The sequence below is a fragment of the Triturus cristatus genome, chromosome 4_2, assembly GCF_964204655.1.
Source record: "Triturus cristatus chromosome 4_2, aTriCri1.1, whole genome shotgun sequence".
Lineage (NCBI taxonomy): Eukaryota > Metazoa > Chordata > Amphibia > Caudata > Salamandridae > Triturus > Triturus cristatus.
This window is the reverse complement of record NC_140586.1, coordinates 327,131,270-327,154,114: the sequence shown is the minus strand read 5'-3', so window position 1 is coordinate 327,154,114 and position 22,845 is coordinate 327,131,270. Positions and strand designations below refer to the sequence as shown.

Genomic DNA, 22,845 nt, shown 5'->3' with positions numbered 1-22,845 from the left:
TACCTCAGATTTGTAGTGGACGGGCAACACTACCAGTTCAAGGTGCTCCCATTCGGAGTCACAACAGCACCAAGGGTATTCACCAAGTGCCTAGCGGTGGTGGCGGCACACCTCAGAAGACAGCACATTCACGTCTTCCCATATTTGGACGACTGGCTGATAAAAGCCACGTCCTACAACCAATGTGTACACCACACCGCCACTACAATCAAACTACTTAACCAGCTAGGTTTCACGGTGAACAACCAAAAGTCCCAGCTAACACCATCCCACATAAAGCAATACCTCGGTGCCACCATAGACACCTCAAAAGCCTTAGCCTACCCCAATCCGGCCAGAATTGCAAGCATCCAGGCTTTGCATCAAACATTCATACTTCAACACTCCCTTCCAGCAAGAGTGTTTATGCAACTGATAGGGATGATGGCCTCTTGCATTTTCATAGTGCCCTCGCAAGACTCCAGATGCGTCCACTCCAAGAGTGCTTAGCGCGCCAATGGAACCAGGCCCAGGGGCAACTGACAGATCTGGTGTTTGTAGACGGTCGCACCCATCGCTCTCTGCAGTGGTGGAACACCACAAACCTTTCCAAAGGTCGACCGTTCCTGGACCCGGTTCCACAAATACTAACAGACGCACTGTAGGAGAGTAGGGTCTGCAATCCTATGATCACCCAGATTTTTTGCTTTTGCTTCATTGGTTTACGACTTTCTCCGGCTGTGGGCCTGCCAATCAGACCCACAGCCTAGCTGTTCTCTCTCGAAATTAACACACATGTACGTTAGGTGCATCCACTAATTGGAACTGGGCCGCCTTGTCAGTCCCTGTCTCAGCATACCACAGGTATCCAGGGCATCGGTGTACCCAGGGCCTACCAGGGACTGAAGCATGTATTATGCCACCCCTGGAATGGCCGCCCAAATCTGACACAACTGGCTGCACGACAGCTGGGGCCACGTGGTGTAATCACCCGTTGCTGTAGGTGTAGTATTCCTACACCTAAACCCTAAAATGGACACATGGATTCCTATCAGTCACTCCTATAGCAGGCCTTATCAATCCTGAAGGCAGAGTGCAGGGAATCATGTGGGACGGTGCTCTGGCGCGAGCTGAGCCCGTCGACGGCTTGCGGAACCAAGTCCTAATAGCCGTTCCATGGTGACGCGGGCCAACTACTTTTAATGCATTATAATCCTTGCGGTTATTTGCTAACTTTGGCATCGCATCACCTATACATGTCGAGTAAGGTGTCATACGAATGGGAATACGAACCCCTCGCCAGTCCTGGTGCCGGGGTTAGCATTCCCCCCTTTTAGAGGGACACGACATGGAAGTAACCTTGAACCCCGGTTAAAGTTGACTCAAGCCTCAGCATCACAAAATGGATGCTGCCACCAGACACAAGTCTGACCTCCTGCTGCTGGGGGACCTTCCAGCAAGGGGAGCTTGGACAAAGGGTTTCCTGTCGAGGGCGGTGCTAGCACCGTCCCAGACAGGGTTTGTGTATCCCAGGTAGGCAGGGCTGAAAGGGAGGTGATTGCAAGTGGCACCCCGGTGCTCACTGTGCATAGCCCGGCTCAAACCAGTTTTGGGGGCACACCAGCCCCTGAGCTGGCGCGAAGCCGGACAAAGGATAGGGGTGTAACCACCCCCCTCCTGGCTCCACCCATAGGTAGAACCTAGTCACGGGCCAGCCCCTTTTCTTAGAATAAAGGTAGGAGCGAGTCCCCTTCCCAAATTGGATAATCAGATAATCGGATAACTCCGAATCACGAACTACTTTCCACGAAAGGAACTCTTGACTATTTCTGAAGACTCTCCCTTGTGGCTAAGGAGTAGCCACCCTGCACCAGCAGGCACCATCTAAGCGCTTGCGGTTTGCTGTAAGTCTCTCCTACGGATCAAGGCTGCCCAGCTCGACGAGACCCGAGTCCCTGCCATCTCTGACCTTTTACCTACCTCATCAGCCCAGCTGAGAGTCGTAGGTGTGACGAGACCTGCGGGACCGGCTATCTTCAGAACCTGCACGACGCTTATCTAGCACGCCCACCGAGGGACCCTCGAGTGAGTGCACCTAGGGTTTGAGAAGCCCTAACCCTGAGCAGCTCCAGCATCGAAGTCTGCCTCCCCAGCATCCCCGAGATCTGCGTGGGGGCCCTTCCGCTCCTTGTTGTTCACCGCGTTGTTCGACCACTTGCCGACCGGCGTGTGGCCCTCTTCACGACGCACCACGATTGTTTCATCACTAGTCTGGTTGCTCCAGACTGGCTCTTGCTCCCCTTCAACAGAGGAGTACCACGGACCCTCCTGGTCCACTCCCGACGCCATCTTGACTCCCCCGCTTGGGTTGCCACTGCCAAGATCCGCTGCCCCTGCCTGGGCCCAGCATCATCGACAGCAGACACCTTCGTGGGACAGCTCGCCCTCCATCCTGGTCGCCGCCGCGCCTCCTGGTCCGAGGAACAGCCGAGTCCGACGTCACCCACTCACCTGGTCGAGGTGACTTCAGCCGGTACCCTCCTGGTACCCACACGATCGCTGGCTAGCGGTTGAGAACTGAGTCCCCTCTGCTTTCAGGTTTCCTTCATCACCGATCCAGGCTTGGATCGCTCCGAACATCGCCACTGGTCGCCTGCCAGCAACTTCTTCTGAGACTACACGAGGACTCCCGACATCTTGCCGAACTTCACGCAGCCGCAGCCTCCGGGCTAGGTAACTCGAGCATCTCGGTGCTCCATCGCAGGTTCGCTCTACAAGTGTCCAGTTCCTTTTTCGTTTAGTCCCACTGATCGGATCACTCCGGGATCAGTACCTCCAGACTCTAACCATTCGCATTTCACTGTTAGTGTAGATGGTTTCTCGTGCCCCTCGGGCATTTGTGTAAATTGTGCAACTGAAGTATTTTCCTAAGAGTTTTGTAGTGTGCTTAGCTCCCTGACTCATAAAGAGCCAGGGTAGTCTTGTTATAAATAAATATCCTTTTATTTTCATAACAACTTGTGTGGTGTCCTTTCACTTGGTGTTCAAGGGGTATATGTGATGGTAAACAGCTGGCTTAACACGCCCTCTAGAGTTTAGCCTAAAGACTGCTCGTATCCACGCTACTAGGATAGCTGGTCTAAAAGGTTGACTTACAACCAATCATCAATAAGGGTCGTTTGGAATGATACACAGTGATCACTAGAATAGTGAGCACTACATATCAGGCCAACTTCTCACATTGGTGAGCAGCGGTTGGGATTTGAGCTTGCTGTTGTTTTACCACACACGTATCCTAAGAATATCGCAGTGAAAGATCACATAAGTACCCAGGTACATATAACTTAACTTAGAATACTCCGAGTTCTACTGAACCGGCTGTTGTAGTGTAACAGGGCTTAGCACACCCTGACTACAACTCTTAGCAAGGGATCAGTAGGTAAACCCATAGTGTAGGTAGGTGCAACACTTACACCTCACTAGAAAAGCATGTCGGTCCACGGAGAGTCTGCAGGGACTCCCCTAGTGGTCAGTGACCCTCCACAGGTCGTGTCACGATATGCAACTCTTAGCTTCAAGGAGATGAGACAACTGTGTGCCTCCAGGAAGCTAAACCAGGGTTCTAACCCTACCATCGCAATACTGATAGGTCTCTTAGAGGCGTACGATGCTAGGAGGTCCTCTAACCCAGGTCCCCCCAGTGCAGATGGGAACATGCCCCCCTTAGAGGGAACCCTCGGTGACCCAGACCTCGACCTCCACACAGAGGAGGAGGACGAGGACGAGTTATCGGGAGACGAGGCAGACAAAGGTCCAGTGGTAGTCGGCAGGCTTACAAGGACCAACTTAAGCAGGCATGAGAATGGAACTGGGGGAGCCCCGGGCCCACGCTCAAGCAGGCTTAACCTTGGGAACGGACGAGCTAGGTCTCTCTCCAGAGGATCTGGCAGATCGGTTCATACACATGTCTCTCAGGCACCTTCTCAGAGAGGAATGACTTCCCCTCAGAGGAGGGAGCATGAAGCGAAGATGCGGGAGGTCAATCTGAGGATCGAGCGGGAAGAACTTGCCCTCGCCAAAGAAAGACTTGCCTTGGCCCGAGAGCAGAAATTAAGTGGGTTAGATCCCGCTGGTGGCAGCATTCTCAATAGAGAGAAAGACAGGGGTATAGACACTAGACACCTGAGTAAAATAGTGCCCCCCTTTAAACAAGGGGACGACATCCACAAGTGGATAACTGCCTTGGAGAGGGCCTGCACTGTCCAGTGCGTCCCCCCAAGTCAGTGGGCAGCTATACTGTGGCTTTCCTTTGAAGGTAAAGGAAGGGACAAGCTCCTCACTACAAGAGCTGAGGATGCTAACAACTACCAAGTCCTGAAGAACACACTGATTGATGGGTTCGGCTTAACCACGGAACAGTACCGGGTGCTGTTCCGGGACACCCAGAAAATTCAGTCTCAGGATTGGGCTGACTTTGTCGATTGTGCCACTAAGGCTTTGGAAGGCTGGTTGCTGGGTAGCAAGGTTACTGATTACACAGGATTGTACAATCTTATCATGCGAGAACAGATTTTAAACAACTGTCAGAACCAATTGTTGCATCAGCACCTTGTCGACTCGGATCTGACCTCTCCCCAAGAATTGGGAAAGAAGGCAGACAGATGGGTCAGAACAAGGGTCAAGCAGAACCAGAATCAGAATCAGGGTGGTCAGAAGAAAGCAGACCAAAAGGGTAACAAGAACGAACAAAATGACCAGAAGTCTTCGACAGGTCCCCAACAAACCAAAGAGGGTGGGGGTCAGGCTTCACAGAAGAAGAAGACTCAAGAAGGCCAGTCAAAAAGGTGGTGCCAATACTGTAAAAGTAAGACTCACTGGTTTAGTGAGTGCACCAAGAAAGGAGGGCAAACTCCTACCACTGCAGCCCCTAAGGCACCTGCGCCCCCTAGTACAGTCAGCAGTGGTAGTGCGCCTCCCAAGGCATTAGTTGGGTTAACCTTGGGAACCGAGGGGAGTGACGACTTAGTCGGCACGCTCACTCAGGCCGTCCTTGTCTGTACAGGGGATATGGATATGTCCCCTGATGCCAGTCCCAATACTTTGGGCAAATACAGGCAGACACCTTTGATAAATGGAAGAGTGGCTCAGGCCTACAGGGACACGTGTGCCAGTGTCACCATGGTGACGCCTAACTTTGTGGACCCTGGACAGATCATGCTAGGTACCAGTTACCTAGTGACCAATGCCAGCAACGTCACTACCAATCACAGTATGGCAGTTGTTGATTTCTCCTGGGGAGGGGTAAGTGGCCCGAAAAAGGTTGTGGTTAGTTCAGACCTCCCCGTAGAATGTCTGTTGGGCAATGATTTGGAAACGTCACAATGGTCAGAAGTGGAGCAGAGGACTCACATGGAAATGTTAGGTTTGCCAGCACATGTCCTTGCTGTGACCAGGTCACAGGCCAAAAGATGCCCCACTGAACAGGTGCTGGATCCTGGAAGAACGGACCAGACACCTTCCAAGAAAAGGAGCAGTAAGGGTAAGGCTTCGCCTTCCCCCTTGCCCCAGGTCGTGGATCAAGTCTCCGAGGAGGCTGACCTTAAAGAACTGAGGGAAACTGAGCCGCAAGAGCTTGAACCTGGTCAGGTTGAGTTTCTGGGCTCAGGGGGACCCTCCAGGGAAGACCTGGGGAAGGCACAGTTAGACTGCCCCTCACTTGAACCCCTCAGACAGCAGGCCGCTGCTGAGGCTGCAGGGAACGCCACAGGTACCCACAAAGTGTACTGGGACGATGGACTCCTGTACTCTGAGGCAAGAGACCCCAAACCTGGTGCGACCAGGAGGCTGGTCATCCCCTTGTCTCTGAGAGGTTTCCTTCTCACCTTGGCCCACGAGATTCCCCTTGCAGGTCACTTAGGCCAGAATAAGACTTGGGACAGAATTGTTCCACACTTTCACTGGCCCCACATGTCCGAAGATACGAAGGAGTTTTGCCGCTCCTGTGTCACTTGCCAAGCCAGTGGTAAGTCAGGTGGCACGACAAAGGCCCCCCTCATACCACTACCAGTGGTGGGGGTACCCTTTGAACGAGTGGGGATCGACATTGTCGGACCAATGGAACCCCAGACAGCATCAGGGCACAAGTTTATACTGGTGGTGGTGGACCACGCCACCAGGTATCCTGAAGCTATTCCCCTTAGGACCACTACGGCACCTGTGGTGGCACGGGCCCTACTTGGAGTGTTCTCCAGAGTGGGCTTCCCTAAGGAGGTCGTCTCAGACAGAGGTGCAAACTTCATGTCGGGATATCTGACTGCTATGTGGAAGGAATGTGGTGTCAACTACAAGTTCACCACACCCTATCACCCACAATGCAATGGGCTTGTTGAGAGATTCAACAGGACCCTAAAAGGGATGATTCACGGGCTACCTGAAAAGCTTCGGCGGAGATGGGATGTCCTGATACCCTGCCTCTTGTTCGCCTACAGAGAGGTCCCGCAGAAGGGGGTTGGCTACAGCCCTTTTGAGCTTCTGTTCGGACATCCTGTAAGGGGACCCCTTTGTTTGGTAAAGGAAGGATGGGAGAGACCTCTCAGAAAGCCGGCATCAAACATTGTGGACTATGTGCTCGGTCTCCGCTCGCGGATGGCGGAGTACATGGAAAAGGCGTCTAAAAACCTGGAGGCGAGCCAAGAATTACAGAAAGCTTGGCACGACCAAAAGGCTGTCCTGACTGTGTACCAGCCTGGACAGAAGGTGTGGGTGCTGGAGCCAGTGGCCCCAGCAGCACTCAAAGACAAATGGTCTGGGCCCCACACGATCATTGAGCAAAAGGGAGAGGTCACCTACTTGGTAGACCTGGGAACTCCCCGGAGCCCCCACAGGGTGCTCCATGTAAACAGGCTCAAGGCATATGTCGACAGGGAGGGCATGGGCTTGCTCATGGCCACAGATGAGGGACAGGAGGAGGAGAGTGACCCTCTCCCAGACCTGCTCTCTCAGAACCCTGACGATGGATCAGTAGATGGTGTTGTCTTTTGTGGCAGCCTCTCTGGACATCAACAAGAGGATTGTAAACAGGTTCTTCAATCCTTTCGACATATGTTCTCTCTGACACCCAGTCAGACCAAGTGGTGTACCCACGAGGTCGACACTGGGGACAGTCTGCCCGTAAAGAGTAAAATCTATCGGCAACCTGATCATGTCAGAGACTGCATCAAGACAGAGGTGCAGAAAATGTTGGAGCTGGGAGTCATTGAACCCTCGGACAGCCCCTGGGCTAGTCCCGTAGTGCTCGTGCCGAAACCTCACACCCAGGGCGGTAAGAAAGAGATGAGGTTTTGCGTGGACTACAGAGGTCTCAATGCGGTCACTAAGACAGACGCCCACCCGATACCAAGAGCAGACGAACTTATCGACCGGTTGGCCTCGGCCAACTACTTAAGTACGTTTGACCTGACAGCTGGGTATTGGCAAATCAGGTTAGCTGAGGAGGCCAAGCCCAAAACAGCATTTTCTACCCCGGGTGGGCATTATCAGTTCGTGGTAATGCCCTTTGGTTTGAAAAATGCACCTGCCACCTTCCAAAGGCTGGTGAATCGAGTTCTCACTGGGTTGGACGACTTCTGTGCGGCGTATCTGGACGATATCGCTGTCTTTAGCTCCACCTGGGAGGATCACCTGGTCCACCTGAGGAGAGTGTTAGAGGCCCTGCAGAAGGCAGGCCTCACTATCAAGGCCACCAAGTGCCAGATAGGGCAGACACAGGTTGTATACCTGGGCCACCTTGTAGGTGGAGGCCAGGTTCAACCATTGGAGAGCAAAATACAGGCCATCCAGGACTGGGCTCCTCCAACCACCCAGACTCAGGTTCGAGCTTTCTTGGGCCTGACTGGTTATTACCGGAAATTTGTCAGAAATTATGGATCCATTGTGACCCCGCTAAACGACCTGACAAGTAAAAAGATGCCAAAAAAAGTTCAGTGGACAGCAAGCTGTCAGAAGGCATTCGATGACCTAAAGCAGGCCATGTGCACAGCACCTATCCTAAAGAGTCCAGACTACTCCAAACCATTCATTGTCCAAACAGACGCTTCGGAGCTGGGTGTGGGAGCTGTTCTATCGCAACTGAATTTTGATGGTCATGACCAGCCCATAGCTTTTATTAGCAGGAGGCTGACCCCCAGAGAGAAGAATTGGTCAGCTATCGAGAGGGAGGCCTTTGCTGTGGTTTGGGCCCTGAAGAAGTTGAGGCCATACTTGTTTGGCACTCACTTCAAGATTCAGACCGACCATAAGCCCCTCTTGTGGCTAAATCAAATGAAGGGTGAAAACCCCAAACTACTTAGGTGGTCCATTTCCCTACAGGGGATGGACTTCACAGTGGAGCATAGACCTGGCACTGATCATGGCAATGCAGATGGGCTCTCCAGGTATTTCCACTTAGAGCAAGAAGACTCACCTGGTCAAGGTTAGCTTATTGTCCCAAAGTTTGGGGGGGGGGTCATGTAGGAGAGTAGGGTCTGCAATCCTATGATCACCCAGATTTTTTGCTTTTGCTTCATTGGTTTACGACTTTCTCCGGCTGTGGGCCTGCCAATCAGACCCACAGCCTAGCTGTTCTCTCTCGAAATTAACACACATGTACGTTAGGTGCATCCACTAATTGGAACTGGGCCGCCTTGTCAGTCCCTGTCTCAGCATACCACAGGTATCCAGGGCATCGGTGTACCCAGGGCCTACCAGGGGCTGAAGCATGTATTATGCCACCCCTGGAATGGCCGCCCAAATCTGACACAACTGGCTGCACGACAGCTGGGGCCACGTGGTGTAATCACCCGTTGCTGTAGGTGTAGTATTCCTACACCTAAACCCTAAAATGGACACATGGATTCCTATCAGTCACTCCTATAGCAGGCCTTATCAATCCTGAAGGCAGAGTGCAGGGAATCATGTGGGACGGTGCTCTGGCGCGAGCTGAGCCCGTCGACGGCTTGCGGAACCAAGTCCTAATAGCCGTTCCATGGTGACGCGGGCCAACTACTTTTAATGCATTATAATCCTTGCGGTTATTTGCTAACTTTGGCATCGCATCACCTATACATGTCGAGTAAGGTGTCATACGAATGGGAATACGAACCCCTCGCCAGTCCTGGTGCCGGGGTTAGCATTCCCCCCTTTTAGAGGGACACGACATGGAAGTAACCTTGAACCCCGGTTAAAGTTGACTCAAGCCTCAGCATCACAAAATGGATGCTGCCACCAGACACAAGTCTGACCTCCTGCTGCTGGGGGACCTTCCAGCAAGGGGAGCTTGGACAAAGGGTTTCCTGTCGAGGGCGGTGCTAGCACCGTCCCAGACAGGGTTTGTGTATCCCAGGTAGGCAGGGCTGAAAGGGAGGTGATTGCAAGTGGCACCCCGGTGCTCACTGTGCATAGCCCGGCTCAAACCAGTTTTGGGGGCACACCAGCCCCTGAGCTGGCGCGAAGCCGGACAAAGGATAGGGGTGTAACCACCCCCCTCCTGGCTCCACCCATAGGTAGAACCTAGTCACGGGCCAGCCCCTTTTCTTAGAATAAAGGTAGGAGCGAGTCCCCTTCCCAAATTGGATAATCAGATAATCGGATAACTCCGAATCACGAACTACTTTCCACGAAAGGAACTCTTGACTATTTCTGAAGACTCTCCCTTGTGGCTAAGGAGTAGCCACCCTGCACCAGCAGGCACCATCTAAGCGCTTGCGGTTTGCTGTAAGTCTCTCCTACGGATCAAGGCTGCCCAGCTCGACGAGACCCGAGTCCCTGCCATCTCTGGCCTTTTACCTACCTCATCAGCCCAGCTGAGAGTCGTAGGTGTGACGAGACCTGCGGGACCGGCTATCTTCAGAACCTGCACGACGCTTATCTAGCACGCCCACCGAGGGACCCTCGAGTGAGTGCACCTAGGGTTTGAGAAGCCCTAACCCTGAGCAGCTCCAGCATCGAAGTCTGCCTCCCCAGCATCCCCGAGATCTGCGTGGGGGCCCTTCCGCTCCTTGTTGTTCACCGCGTTGTTCGACCACTTGCCGACCGGCGTGTGGCCCTCTTCACGACGCACCACGATTGTTTCATCACTAGTCTGGTTGCTCCAGACTGGCTCTTGCTCCCCTTCAACAGAGGAGTACCACGGACCCTCCTGGTCCACTCCCGACGCCATCTTGACTCCCCCGCTTGGGTTGCCACTGCCAAGATCCGCTGCCCCTGCCTGGGCCCAGCATCATCGACAGCAGACACCTTCGTGGGACAGCTCGCCCTCCATCCTGGTCGCCGCCGCGCCTCCTGGTCCGAGGAACAGCCGAGTCCGACGTCACCCACTCACCTGGTCGAGGTGACTTCAGCCGGTACCCTCCTGGTACCCACACGATCGCTGGCTAGCGGTTGAGAACTGAGTCCCCTCTGCTTTCAGGTTTCCTTCATGACCGATCCAGGCTTGGATCGCTCCGAACATCGCCACTGGTCGCCTGCCAGCAACTTCTTCTGAGACTACACGAGGACTCCCGACATCTTGCCGAACTTCACGCAGCCGCAGCCTCCGGGCTAGGTAACTCGAGCATCTCGGTGCTCCATCGCAGGTTCGCTCTACAAGTGTCCAGTTCCTTTTTCGTTTAGTCCCACTGATCGGATCACTCCGGGATCAGTACCTCCAGACTCTAACCATTCGCATTTCACTGTTAGTGTAGATGGTTTCTCGTGCCCCTCGGGCATTTGTGTAAATTGTGCAACTGAAGTATTTTCCTAAGAGTTTTGTAGTGTGCTTAGCTCCCTGACTCATAAAGAGCCAGGGTAGTCTTGTTATAAATAAATATCCTTTTATTTTCATAACAACTTGTGTGGTGTCCTTTCACTTGGTGTTCAAGGGGTATATGTGATGGTAAACAGCTGGCTTAACACGCCCTCTAGAGTTTAGCCTAAAGACTGCTCGTATCCACGCTACTAGGATAGCTGGTCTAAAAGGTTGACTTACAACCAATCATCAATAAGGGTCGTTTGGAATGATACACAGTGATCACTAGAATAGTGAGCACTACATATCAGGCCAACTTCTCACACGCACCGCTCTCTGGCTGGGGAGCTCATCTATTACACCTCACAGTGCAGGGCACATGGACGCCGCAACAAAAGTTACTCCATATCAACCATCTGGAGTTGCTAGCAATCTCTCTAGCCCTAAAATCCTTTCAGAGACAGATTTTAGGCAAGGCAGTCCTCATTCGCACAGACAACACGACGGCCATGTATTGCATTCAAAAACAAGGCGGCACACACTCTCCACAGCTCTCTCAACTAGCACAGAGCATATGGAGAGGGGCAATTCCACACAAAATCTTTCTCCTAGCCCAACATGTCCCAGGACTCAAACACCATGGCAGATCTGCTCAGCAGACAAACGCAACAGATCCACGAATGGGAACTTCACCCACAGGTTCTTCACCCGTTCTTTCAAATGTGGGGGCATCCGCAGATAGACCTCTTTGCCACCCACGAAACATAAAATGCCCAAGCGTCGCCGCCAGATACCCACACCCATTGTCCAAAGGCAATGCGATATGGATGAACTGGTCAGACAAATTTGCGTACACTTTTCCACCTCTCCCACTAATTCCATTAGTGGTGCGAAAGCTACAACCGCATTCCCTCACACTGATCCTAGTAGCTCCAACATGGGCCAGACAACCGTGGTACACCATGCTGCTGGAACTCTTGGTAGTACCACACCAAAAGCTACACCTCTCACCATGCCTCCTAACCTAGAACCATGGAGAGATCAGGCACCCGGGCCCAGCTCAGCTCAACCTTGCGATCTGGCTCCTGAAATCCTAGAATTCGGGTACCTAAACCTTCCCCCTGACTGTATGAATGTCATCAGAGAAGCTAGACGCCCTACCACTAGAGCCTTCTACGCTGCCAAGTGGAAAAGATTTGTTGTTTATTGCCATAACAACACAATCAATCCTCTAGACGTGTCTATACAACACATCATATGCTACTTACTCCATCTACAAAGATGTAATCTAGTATATACCTCCATTCGGCTACACCTCGCAGCAATTGCCGCTTACCTACAAAACAGGCAGCACCTATCACTTTTCAGAGTACCTGCCATTAAAGCCTTCATGGAAGGCCTAAAACGAATAATTCCTCCCAGAGTACCACCCTCACCTGTGTGGAACTTAAATATCGTTTTGCAGCCTGAATCTTTCTGGATTCACTATGCCGTGCATTATTCTGCAATCTGGTGGTTGGGTCCGGATTAGTAGTCTTTTAAAAAAAAAAAAATAATAATTGTAGCCCAGGTGGGCGTCGACGTCCCACCATTTGGTGTACCTCTCGTGACGTCATCGTGCTTCCTGCGGAAGTCCCACCTTGGTGCGCCATCTTCAGATTCTTTTTTCCGCCGTTGGGTCTGGATCGTCATCGAGAAGCTCCAGAGTTTTAACGAAGGAAGAAGAAAAATACACAAGTTTCATCGAAGGATAATTTATAGAAGACTACAGAGAGGAAGAGCATACAGCCAGGACGACGAAGGAGGAGATCCTCAATCTTCGACGCCCATCGGAAAATTCGCACTCAGAGATTCTGAGCGCAATGGACAAGACACCCTTTAAAATCTGCCGTAACTGCCACCACAAATGCGCGCAGAAGGACCAACATCCGGTCTGCAACCTTTGCCTGCCGATCGACCACGAGAGCAAGGACTGCAACGCCTGTTCCGCCTTAACGCCGAAGACACTCCGGGTGAGAGAAAGGCAGAGGAGAGCCAACTTCAACATGGAAGGCAAGGGTAAGGCCCCGTCGCTGTACGAACTGGGCCTCTCCACCGACGATGAAGATAACATTGCTGAGGGACCTGATGTCTTCACGGTCGCAGAGACCGATAAGAAAACGCCTGACAAGGTAGGAGACACGTCGAGTACGAAACCCCTGAAAGGGCCCCGAAAATCTGAGTGACTCTCGAAAAACAGAGTCAAAGTCCTCGAAAGGAACACCGGCGCCGAAAATTTAGACGACCGCGAGTGGATCCAAGGACTAAAGGCCCAGCGGATCCTTCGAGAAGGACTCCCAGGTGCCGAAGGCCGCCGAGAAACCGAGTTCGTCGAAGCAGGCCCACGAGGTGGGGCGTTCGGCGACAAAGGACAAGGCCGTGTCGACGCAAGCTTCGTCAAAGTTCAGCGCTCGATGCCGAACATGCCTCCGAAATGGAGAAGAAAAAGAGAAGGCTCGAGGCGGAGATGGAGAGCATCCTTCAGACGAAGAAGGAGTTCAAAGAGAAAATGAAAACATTCAAAATCCCAACGAAACAGTCGACAGATGTCGTCGAGATCGAAGAACAGGAAGAGTTCGACGCCGAAGAGCAGTTGAGAGATCCTGAAGAAGAGGAAGAAGAAGACCCCTACTATGAGGGAGAAGATGAGGAAGAGTAGCAGCAGTCGATCTACGGCTCGGCGCCGTCGACGACACATGAGCTGGAATGACAGGACATCGACGCCGAAAATCCCGAAGAGCCTGTGGAGACCTATCCTTCGAGGCCTTCGCCGCCAGACGACATTGGGGCATACAACATGGTCGTCAAGAGCGCTGCAGCAGCTTTTGGCGTGAAATTGGACGAGGAGAAGCCGAAAGCAGATTTTCTACTCGAAACACTGCTCCCCATCCAGACTAGGAGCCAGTTCCTCCCTATGCTCCAAAGCGTAATGAACCAAGGGAAGGAGGCGTTCAAGGACCCAGGAACTTGCAGATCCATCACTCCCAGAACAGAGAAGAAATACAAGCACTCCTCACAGCACCCGCCATATATCAAAGGATCAGTCACAGCTGACTCCATCATTGCGTCCACGGCCAGGAAAAGGGCCAATGTACCGGCAACCTCAGGGCCGCCTCCCGACAAGGAGAGCCGAAGGATGGACCTCACCGGGAGAAAGGTTGAGAGAAATGCGGCAATGTACTGGCGCATGGCGAACTCCAATGCCCTACTGAACAGGCACCAGTACCAGCACTGGGACGAGATGGGAGACCTAATCAAACATCTCCCCGAGCAATACCAGCAGAGAGCTTCCCATCGGGTGGAGGAAGGGAAGAATATTGCAAACTCATGCATTAAGACAGCATTGGACGGGGCAGAGACCTCGAGCAGGCTGATGGTTATAGGAATCTCTGAAAGGAGGCAGGCCTGGCTCAGAATTTCAAGATTCAAGCAAGAGGTCCAGATCTGCAGCTGTACATGACAAGAACAGATGCATACTGGTAAGTAGCATATTCCTTACCATTCTGATGTCACTAAATGGATAACTTGAATAATAAGCTCAAATGAATTAATCCCCAAGAAATGTCTGTTTTGTAATTCCTATGCTGATATCTCAGCTAGTTGGCTTAAACTACATGATTTTAAGTGTTTGTGAGCATATGACTGCTGAAGCTCTGTTATATTAGCAGCCTAAGAGAAGGATGGAACCTTTCTATAGTATTCTAGAAATCAAACCTTTGTCTCTAAGTAGGACTGTTGTACCAGTCGAACATTTGTTTGAATTTGATACTTTAAATAGGATTAGAGAGTTCATACAGTTGAAAAGTTAATGGAATATCCATTTATTATGTATGGCCTTTTCCCTGTAACATCTTTAAGCTATTATTTTTTTGATATTTTGGGATTTAGGTCTGGAACAAAAAGAGCTCAAATGAAAAAGGAAGAGGCCAGAGTACCAAGCTTCCTCCTCGATTTGTGAAAAAACAGCAACAGGCTTCCCAGGACCAGTCTCCACCACCACATCAGGGCCAGAGCCAGACACAGATATCACAGTCAACCCCCTCAACACAGCAACCAGCACCATCCAATGGTACGGAGTATCCAGCAAACAGCAAAACTGCGCCTACTCAGGCCCAGAGCACTTTGGGAACTGAAGTCTGGGAAAACAAGATGATTAGCGCTACAGTTCTAAATGATCTTCCTAAGAAAAGTAAGTCCATATGTCAGACATTTTAGTTGGGAGTGTTATGGTATTAATGTGTTGACCTTGTCTGGTGGGCATTATCACTTAAAAGTTTTTTGTTGTTGCTCTAGGCACTTTAAATTATATTTGAAATGATGAGTAGCTTCACTTAGTTTTAGTCATCCACTGCAAGTTAAGCAAACACTTTGTGGAGGTGCTTGTATGCTCATGTTTGTTGTGTACATTGTAAACCACAGCTTGTGAGGGAAGAATCTGGGACTCTTACTTAATAAATGATGACTAGTGTTATACAGTCTTCTTTATTTTTCCTATAGGGTGTTAAATTTATCACCCAGGCAGTATAAAGAGAAATGTATCAATCCACTTGAGACTGAAATAATTTTATTAGTGGCAAAAGTCTTGTTTGATCCCCAATGTTGGAAAGTGTTTCCATACATTTGTAAATGTAATGTTTTAACAAAGCACATATGCATCTTCCTTAAATCTGGTCTCCTAGTAACGTTTGTTTTATTAAAAAAAAAAGTGTCCACAAATGCCAGGCTGTGGGTGGGGATTTTAATGTACTACTGGATCCTGCACTGGATCGTTCAACGCCGAGGGCGAGTGCTTCTGTACCCAGAATGAGTAATGTGTCAAAGCATGATTCAGGATTTGGATTTACTAGATGTGTGGAGACATCTGAGAGGGAAGGTGAGAGGGTCACATATCACAGTAAATACCATCACTTTTCAAGATTAGACTACTTCTTGGTTGATATATGCCTTGCAACCAATATTAAAAAGATTGAGCATCTCCCAGCTCATATTTCGAATCATTTAGCAGTCATCACTTTACAAGCTCTAGGACCGCAGCCTTGCAAGAGATCGACATTGAAGTGTGCCCTTCTCCTTGAACGGGGGAGTTGAGATAACTTCGGAAAAAGGCTGCAGTGAAAAACTTCATCAATAATAAAGATACTGCCTCCCCTGGAATAGTATGGGATGCCTTTAAGGTATATATATTCGTGGGTCCTGAAAAACCTTGCCTGAGCAAAAAGCAGAGAAGGGCAGAATTAATAAACATATTAATGAAGTAGGGATCCTTTGACGAAGCCTTGTATTCTATAAGTGTGGGAGAGGAAAGGGAGAGGTTGGAATTGTTAGGAGAGGTCCAACTAAAATTTTAAATCAGGCTGGAGTCAAAGTGCAAGGCAAGGTGGCAAGCTGCGAATATGAAGGAATTTGAGTATGGAGAGAAAGCAGGGGCATTGCTGGCCTGGATGGCTAGGCTCGAAAGAACCAGAAATGAGATGGAGCTGAGGGGGGATTTAGGGGAGGTGTTTGATAGTTGGGATGCTGTGCAGGAACATGTAGTGGCACTTTTTTCACAGCTTTATAAGGAAGATATTACTCCAGAATCTCAAAAGCTAAAAAGTTGGCTCAGCACGCTTGGCCTTCCCGTATTGAATGATGAAGGGGAAAAAATGATGGAAGCTCCAATCACTCGGGAGGAGATCAGGGGGACAATTAAAAGAGCTAAGAATGGGAAGGCCGCTGGTTTAGATGCTATCCCCTCAGAAGTATATAAAATGTTAACAGAGGAAGTACTGCCTGTATGGGATAGTCTGTTTAATATAGTATATATGGGAGAGACACAGGCTCCAGAATCATGTAGAGAGGCTGTGAGAAAGTGGCTCTGTATATACTGTTCCTTAATAGGTACAGGGTGTACAGAGTCCACAGACCCCAAGGGTTTAACAGAGGTTAAAGTTAGATATAACCTTACTCTCCAAAGTGGTAGCCTGGTCGAGCAGTAAGGCAGTATCAGAGGACAGTGTAAAGCATTTGTTGTACACACTCAGTCAGCAAATGGTTCCACACACTCAATAACTGAACTCTAGGCCAATGGTTTGTATATAAAAAATATATGCTTGTTTTATTTTAGAACCAACAATTGGAATTAAAATATGCTTTCTCGACAGGAGATGTTTCATAAAAATACTTTTGTATATGCAATAGACTTTTTAGTAAACAGTTACAAGTAGTTGCAGTAGGCAACTCAATTTCTAAACACAATACATTGAGCTCAATGATAAATTCAAATGATATGCAACAGATTACTTTTTAGATTACTTTTGTAATTCCAGGCCTGGATCCGAGATCCAGTCCTGGGTCAGTTCTCAGAATCAGCTGTTTAAAGTAGACTTTGGTACTGTAATGATTTTTAACTAATATTTAGCTATTTCAAAAGTTAGCACTTTGAAAATATTTCAGAGCAAACAATCAATGATTCCCTATGGAAGGAAATGTAGGTTGCAGGTACAGTAGGTTATCGTTACTTTTGTAATCCAGTACTGGGTGTCTAGACTCAGTACTGGGACCTTTATCCAAAACAGGTAAGTAATTACGTTTTCAGATGGTATACGATTTTTGATGAATATTTAGAAATTGCAGAAATCAACACTTAGAAGAAATTTCACAGAAAAGCAGTCAATGGTTTCCTATGGAAGAAAAATTAGTTAAAGGTAAGTATAGTTGTGGGTACTTTTCAAAGTCAGTGCTGGGCACCAAGATCCAGCACTGGGAGCTCACCTAAGAGCAGGTGAGTAAATTCGTTTTTGTCACTCGGCTGATTTTTGGTGATTATTTGAAGATTTGAAAAGTCCACCCTTGAAAGAATTTTCAAGAAAAAGCCAGTCAATGTTACCTTATGAGGAAAATGAAGTTAGCGGTTTAAGGGTAAGTACTCGACTGGCAGAGTTGAAGTTCTGGGCATAGACTCAGGGGTCCCCCAGTGTCAGGTAGGTACAGTTAGTTCACCCTCAGCAGTTTCAGGACGGCTGGGTGTAGAGAGAGTTAGGCCCAATGTTATCCTATGAGGTATAGGGGGGGCCTTGGTTGGTGGCTGCTGTCTGGCAAGCCACGCGGCTATGGGAGCTGGGCTCCTGGTCACTTACTCAGGGCAAGTGGGGAAGTAGATTTTTCACTGCCAGGACCACTCGGGCGGCTGGGTGCAGGGTGCTTTTGAGCCGTCGGGCGCTCAATTGATTTGTATGGGAAATCTCCGGTTTGGAAAAAGACTGCAGGCTCGGGGACGAGGACTCTTCCGGTGCCACCACCACTTGGGTAGTTGGAGGATAGGTAGGTACCCCGGGATTGGGCACAGAGGGCCGTGGGGCGCCGGGTGCAGGGGTGCCTTTTTGTGTCGGGAAATCTTACCCTCTGTTGATTGCGGTTGGGGTGGCACTCTGTTCTGAGGCTGCAGGCTTCTCCAGGATTGTCGAGGGGGGTCCTTGGGTGCCGGACTCGGGGTCACAGTCGCCGTGGGGTCGTCCTCGTGGGTTTAGTTCACTCCGGCACCGGCCAGGCTTGGCTGGTGCAGTGTGCGCCGGGTTCACAGTTCCGGGCTGCTGCCAGGGATTAGAAGTAGATTTTGAGTAGAGCCTCTACTCATGGGAGTCCCAGGGGTTTAGAGTCAAAAGGTAGCCAGGTCCTCCGTGGTTTGTGAGGTTGCTGGCCACACTAGATGCCGGGTTAGAGCAGGAGCAGGTTCGAGGGTCGACAGCCCAGTAGGGCTGGGGCCAAAGCAGTTGGTGTCTTGCTCTTTTTAGCAGCTGCAGGGCAGGTCTCTTCTTGCTCTTCTTGTAGTTTCGAATCTGGGATCTGGGGAAGGAAGGTTCAGGGTGCCCCTAAATACTAGATTTAGGGGCGTTACAGGTAGGTGAAGGCCAGGGACCAATGGGTCCTTGTCCTGGGGTGGGTACATCCCCCTATCCTGCCTCTCTCCTGGGGGAGGGGGGCAGTAGCCTAATCCTGATAGGGTAGGGCCTCCCATCTTCAAGATGGCGAGAGCCCGGAGATGGGCTTCACCTCGCCTCCCCCACCTGAGGGGTGGGGTGGGCAGGCTGGCACATCCCCTGTCCTTGTATGGGGTTTTCGGCCAAGCTTCCCGCCAGAGTGGGGGGTTGCAGTGGCCTGGGGAAACTCCTAGAGGCGGCAGGCCTTTGAAGCTTCCCTTTGCTCATCCTGGGGGAGGAGATTGATCACCTCACCCAGGATGTGCATTGTTGCAGGCCCGGGAGAGCAGGGGCTCTCCCACCCAGGGGTCCAGCAACGTGTCTGCTGTGTGGCAGCCTGGGCAGCCTCAGAGCAGATGTGGATTGTAGGTTAGTTGTAAGGGGGCATCTCTTAAGATGCCCTCTGGGGTGCTTGGTACATTAAATCCCACACTGGCATCAGTGTGGGTTTAATGTGCTGAGAAGTTTGATTCCAAACTGCCCAGTCTTCAGTGTTGCCATTATGGTGCTGTGGAGCTCGTGTTTGTAGCGATACCCCTTGCACGTCGTTAGGCGTTGTCTGCGGCTCGGAGTACTTAGACGCCGCCCTTGCGCCCTGACGTCAGTTCTTCTTTTTTCCTCGCCAGACAGCGCCGATCCGGGAAGAGCTTACCCCTTAGTCAATTTTTGACTAAATTTTTTGACTCTTTTTGGTCTTCTGTCGACTCGACTCTGGTGCCGGTAGGATGCCTGGGTTTAAAGCCTGTGACTCCTGTCATCGACTGATGTCTGTGACGGACCACCATCGCCGGTGCCTTTACTGCCTGGGGGCGACCACGACGCTGAGTCGTGCCCCGATTGTCAGGCCTTGACCTCGAAGGCTAGGCGGGAGCGGTCCTGTAAGCTTCTCGAGTTTCGGCACTCGGCTCCACGCAGCTCCCGGTCCAGGAGGAGGTCCAAGGACCGGTCGCGGAGCCGCAGTCACCATCACCGCTCGTCGGGCTCGAAGTCTTCGGGTAAGTCGAAGCGATCAAAGAAGTCCAAGAGGTGACACCGCTCTTCGGACTCCCCTCGCCGGTCGCGCAACTCGGCCGAGGGTCAGGGTGGTCCCGCCGCTCCGTCGGAGCCGCGTCCGTCTCCATACCCGCCGATCCCTGGGACTGACGCGGCTCCAGCGAGGTCAATGCCTTCCTCTCGGCCATGAGGGGCTTGGCTCCGCCGTCGACGCCTGCCGGCGCGCCTTCGGGCCCCGCGGGCTAGACTGGGTGACCTCGCGTGCCGGCGGCTCCGGCCCCGGCGCAGACTACTACTTAGGTTCCGACGCCGCAGGTCCCCGAGGGATCCAGGCCTGGATCTCCTTTGGCGCTGGTCGACCTCACGAAGCCTCCTCCGCCAGCGCCAACACCGGTTCCACCTCTGGCGCAGTCTCTGGACGACGCCGTTCCCCGGTTTAGCCCCTGTCCGGCGCGGCTGGATGAGCGTTTCATCTACCATCCGGCTCCGATCATTCCTCTTGTTTATCAGGAATCGGATGACGGGGGCGACTGGGAGGGGACTGAGGACCCTATGGCCATCCAGAGCCAACTTTCACAGGACTGGGCAGACGAACTGGGGGATACCAGTGGTCTGGACACTTCACCGGACGCTGGTTTCATCTCTCCTCAGACTGTGGCTTCGGAGGAAGGTGCAGCTTTTTCAGTGGTGCTGCTCAAGGCGGCCGAAGCCCTGGGGCTCGAGTTGCCTGCTGTGGCGGTGAGGACTAATATCCTCACAGAGGTGCTTCAACCGTCAGCAAGCTCCACATAGCCTCTGCTGCAGTTCAATGAGGCCCTCATCGACGTTCTGCAGGGCACTTGGTCCAAGCCCTCCACAGTTCCTCCTGTGGATCGGAACGTGGCCCGGCGCCACCGCCCTGCTCCGGGCGACCCCAGTTTCCTGTCTCAACACCCCACCCCCGAGAGCCTGGTTATCCAGCCCTCCACTTCCCAATCCTTCTTCCCGTCCGCTCCTCCGGATCGGGAATCCAAGAGGCTGGAACAGTTCGGAAAGAAACTGTTCTCTTCCCTGAGTTTGGGCCTGCGGTCTTTGAACACAGCTTGCCTCTTGGACCGTTTCTCCCACTCTCTGTGGGATGTGATGGAGGACGTGCTGCCCCTGTGTCCGGAAGAGGCCCCGACACGCCCTATCTTGGGCCTCAGGAGCATCAACACCTTCCTCCGGAAGGAATGGTTCAAGATGCTAACTTTAGCTCAGGTTCTGGCTGCCCTCGACCCTGGAGACTGGATGGTAGCGTTGGACTTGCAGGACGCCTATTTTTACATCCCTGTCCTGCCGGCCCACCGGCGTTACCTGCGGTTCACGGTGGGTCAGGAGCACTTTCAGTTCACCGTGCTCCCCTTCGGCCTCACCAGTGCCCCTCGGGTGTTCACGAAAGTGATGGCGGTGGTCGCAGCTCATCTGCGCAGATCGGGGGTTCCAGTCTTCCCCTATCTCGACGACTGGCTGTTGAAGGCGGGCTCGCCCCAGCAAGTCGTCTCCCACCTCAAGACTACGGCCGACCCTCCTGCATTTGCTGGGGTTCTCCATCAACGTGCCGAAGTCACACCTGAGACCCTCCCAGAAGCTCCTCTTCATCGGAGCGGTTCTCGATTTGGCGCTGTTCCGGGCTTATCCTGCGGAGCAGCGGGTCTGGGATATTCAGGCTCTGATTCCCATCTTTCGGCCTCTATCCTGGGTTTCGGTCAGGTTGGTGCTGTGGCTTCTGGGGCTGATGGCCTCCTGCATCCTGTTGGTGCATTACGCCAGGTGGCGCATGCGGGCTCTGCAGTGGGACCTGAAGTTTCAGTGGGCTCAGCATCGAGGCAACCTGTCCGACCATGTCTTGATCTCGGAGGGCACTGCGAACCAGTTGCAGTGGTGACTCACGGACCGCGATCGGGTCAGCGGCAGATGCCTCTCCCTACCCCAACCGGAGCACGTGGTAGTGACGGACGCGTCCCTCCTTGGATATGGGGGGCCATATGGGAGAGGCAGAGATCAGAGGACTCTGGTCTCCGGCGGAGGCTCAACTCCATATCAACCTTTTGGAGCTGAGAGCACTGAAAGCCTTCCTTCCCTCTGTCCGGGGAAGTGTCGTGCAGGTGTTCATGGACAACACCACCGCCATGTCGTATTGCAACAAACAGGGCGGGGTGGGGTCGTGGACCCTTTGTCAGGAGGCTCTGCGCCTCTGGACAAGGCTGGAACACCAGGGCATCACCCTGGTGGTTCAACATTTGGCGGGCTCTCTGAACGCCAGAGCAGACTAACTCAGCCGCCGGTGCATGATGGATCACGAATGGCATCTGAACTCGGACGTGGCGCAAGGTCTCTTTCGGCAGTGGGGAGAGCCTTGGTTAGATCTATTCGCCACCGAAGACAACGCGCAATGTCAGCAGTTCTGCGCGTTGGAATTTCCAAGGCAGCACTCGCTCGGAGACGCTTTTTGTCGCGAGTGGAGTTGCGGTCTGTTGTACGCCTTTCCGCCTATACCACTTCAGCAATCTGGGCAGAAGAAGATCAGGCGCGACCGGGCCCAAGTTATCTTAGTGGCTCCGGATTGGGCTCGACGGTTCTGGTATCACGAGCTACTCAGTATGTCAATCGATCCCCCGATAAGACTGCCTCTTCAGGAGGACCTTCTGCCGCAGCATCAGGGGACGGTCCTCCACCTGAACCTGTCCAGCCTCCACCTCCATGCGTGGAGATTGAGCGGCGCAGTTGATGCCATTTGACTTGCCTCTTGAAGTCTGTGATGTCATTCTGGCAGCCAGGCGTCCCTCCACAAAGACGGTATACGCCTGCCGGTGGAACAAATTTGTGGCATGGTGCACAGCAAAGGCTGTGGACCCCTTTCCCGCCCCTTTGGGCACCTTGAAAGGTTATCTTGCTGCAATCTCTGCCTTCTTACGGCTTCCTGATCAGCCTTCTCTTTTCAAGTCCCCTGTTTCACGTTTTCTCAAAGGCATTACTCACATGTTCCCTCCTGTCCCCTTCGTAATGCCTCAGTGGGACTTGAATCTTGTTCTGACCTTTCTGATGTGCTCTCCTTTTGAGCCTCTAAACAATTGTCCCATTCGTCTTCTGACC

The 22,845-nt window shown here is 52.0% G+C and overlaps 1 protein-coding gene across 3 annotated transcripts in view; it reads left to right on the top strand.

Annotated features, from left to right (window-relative positions):
• Positions 1 to 22,845, top strand: part of PRRC2C (proline rich coiled-coil 2C) — a 1,321,979-nt gene that overhangs the window by 663,968 nt on the left and 635,166 nt on the right. For all 3 annotated transcript variants that reach the window (XM_085601696.1, XM_085601697.1, XM_085601695.1), the window contains exon 18: positions 14,669 to 14,969. In XM_085601696.1, coding sequence (XP_085457822.1) covers positions 14,669 to 14,969 — 301 coding nt within the window. The remainder of the gene's footprint in view (positions 1 to 14,668; positions 14,970 to 22,845) is intronic.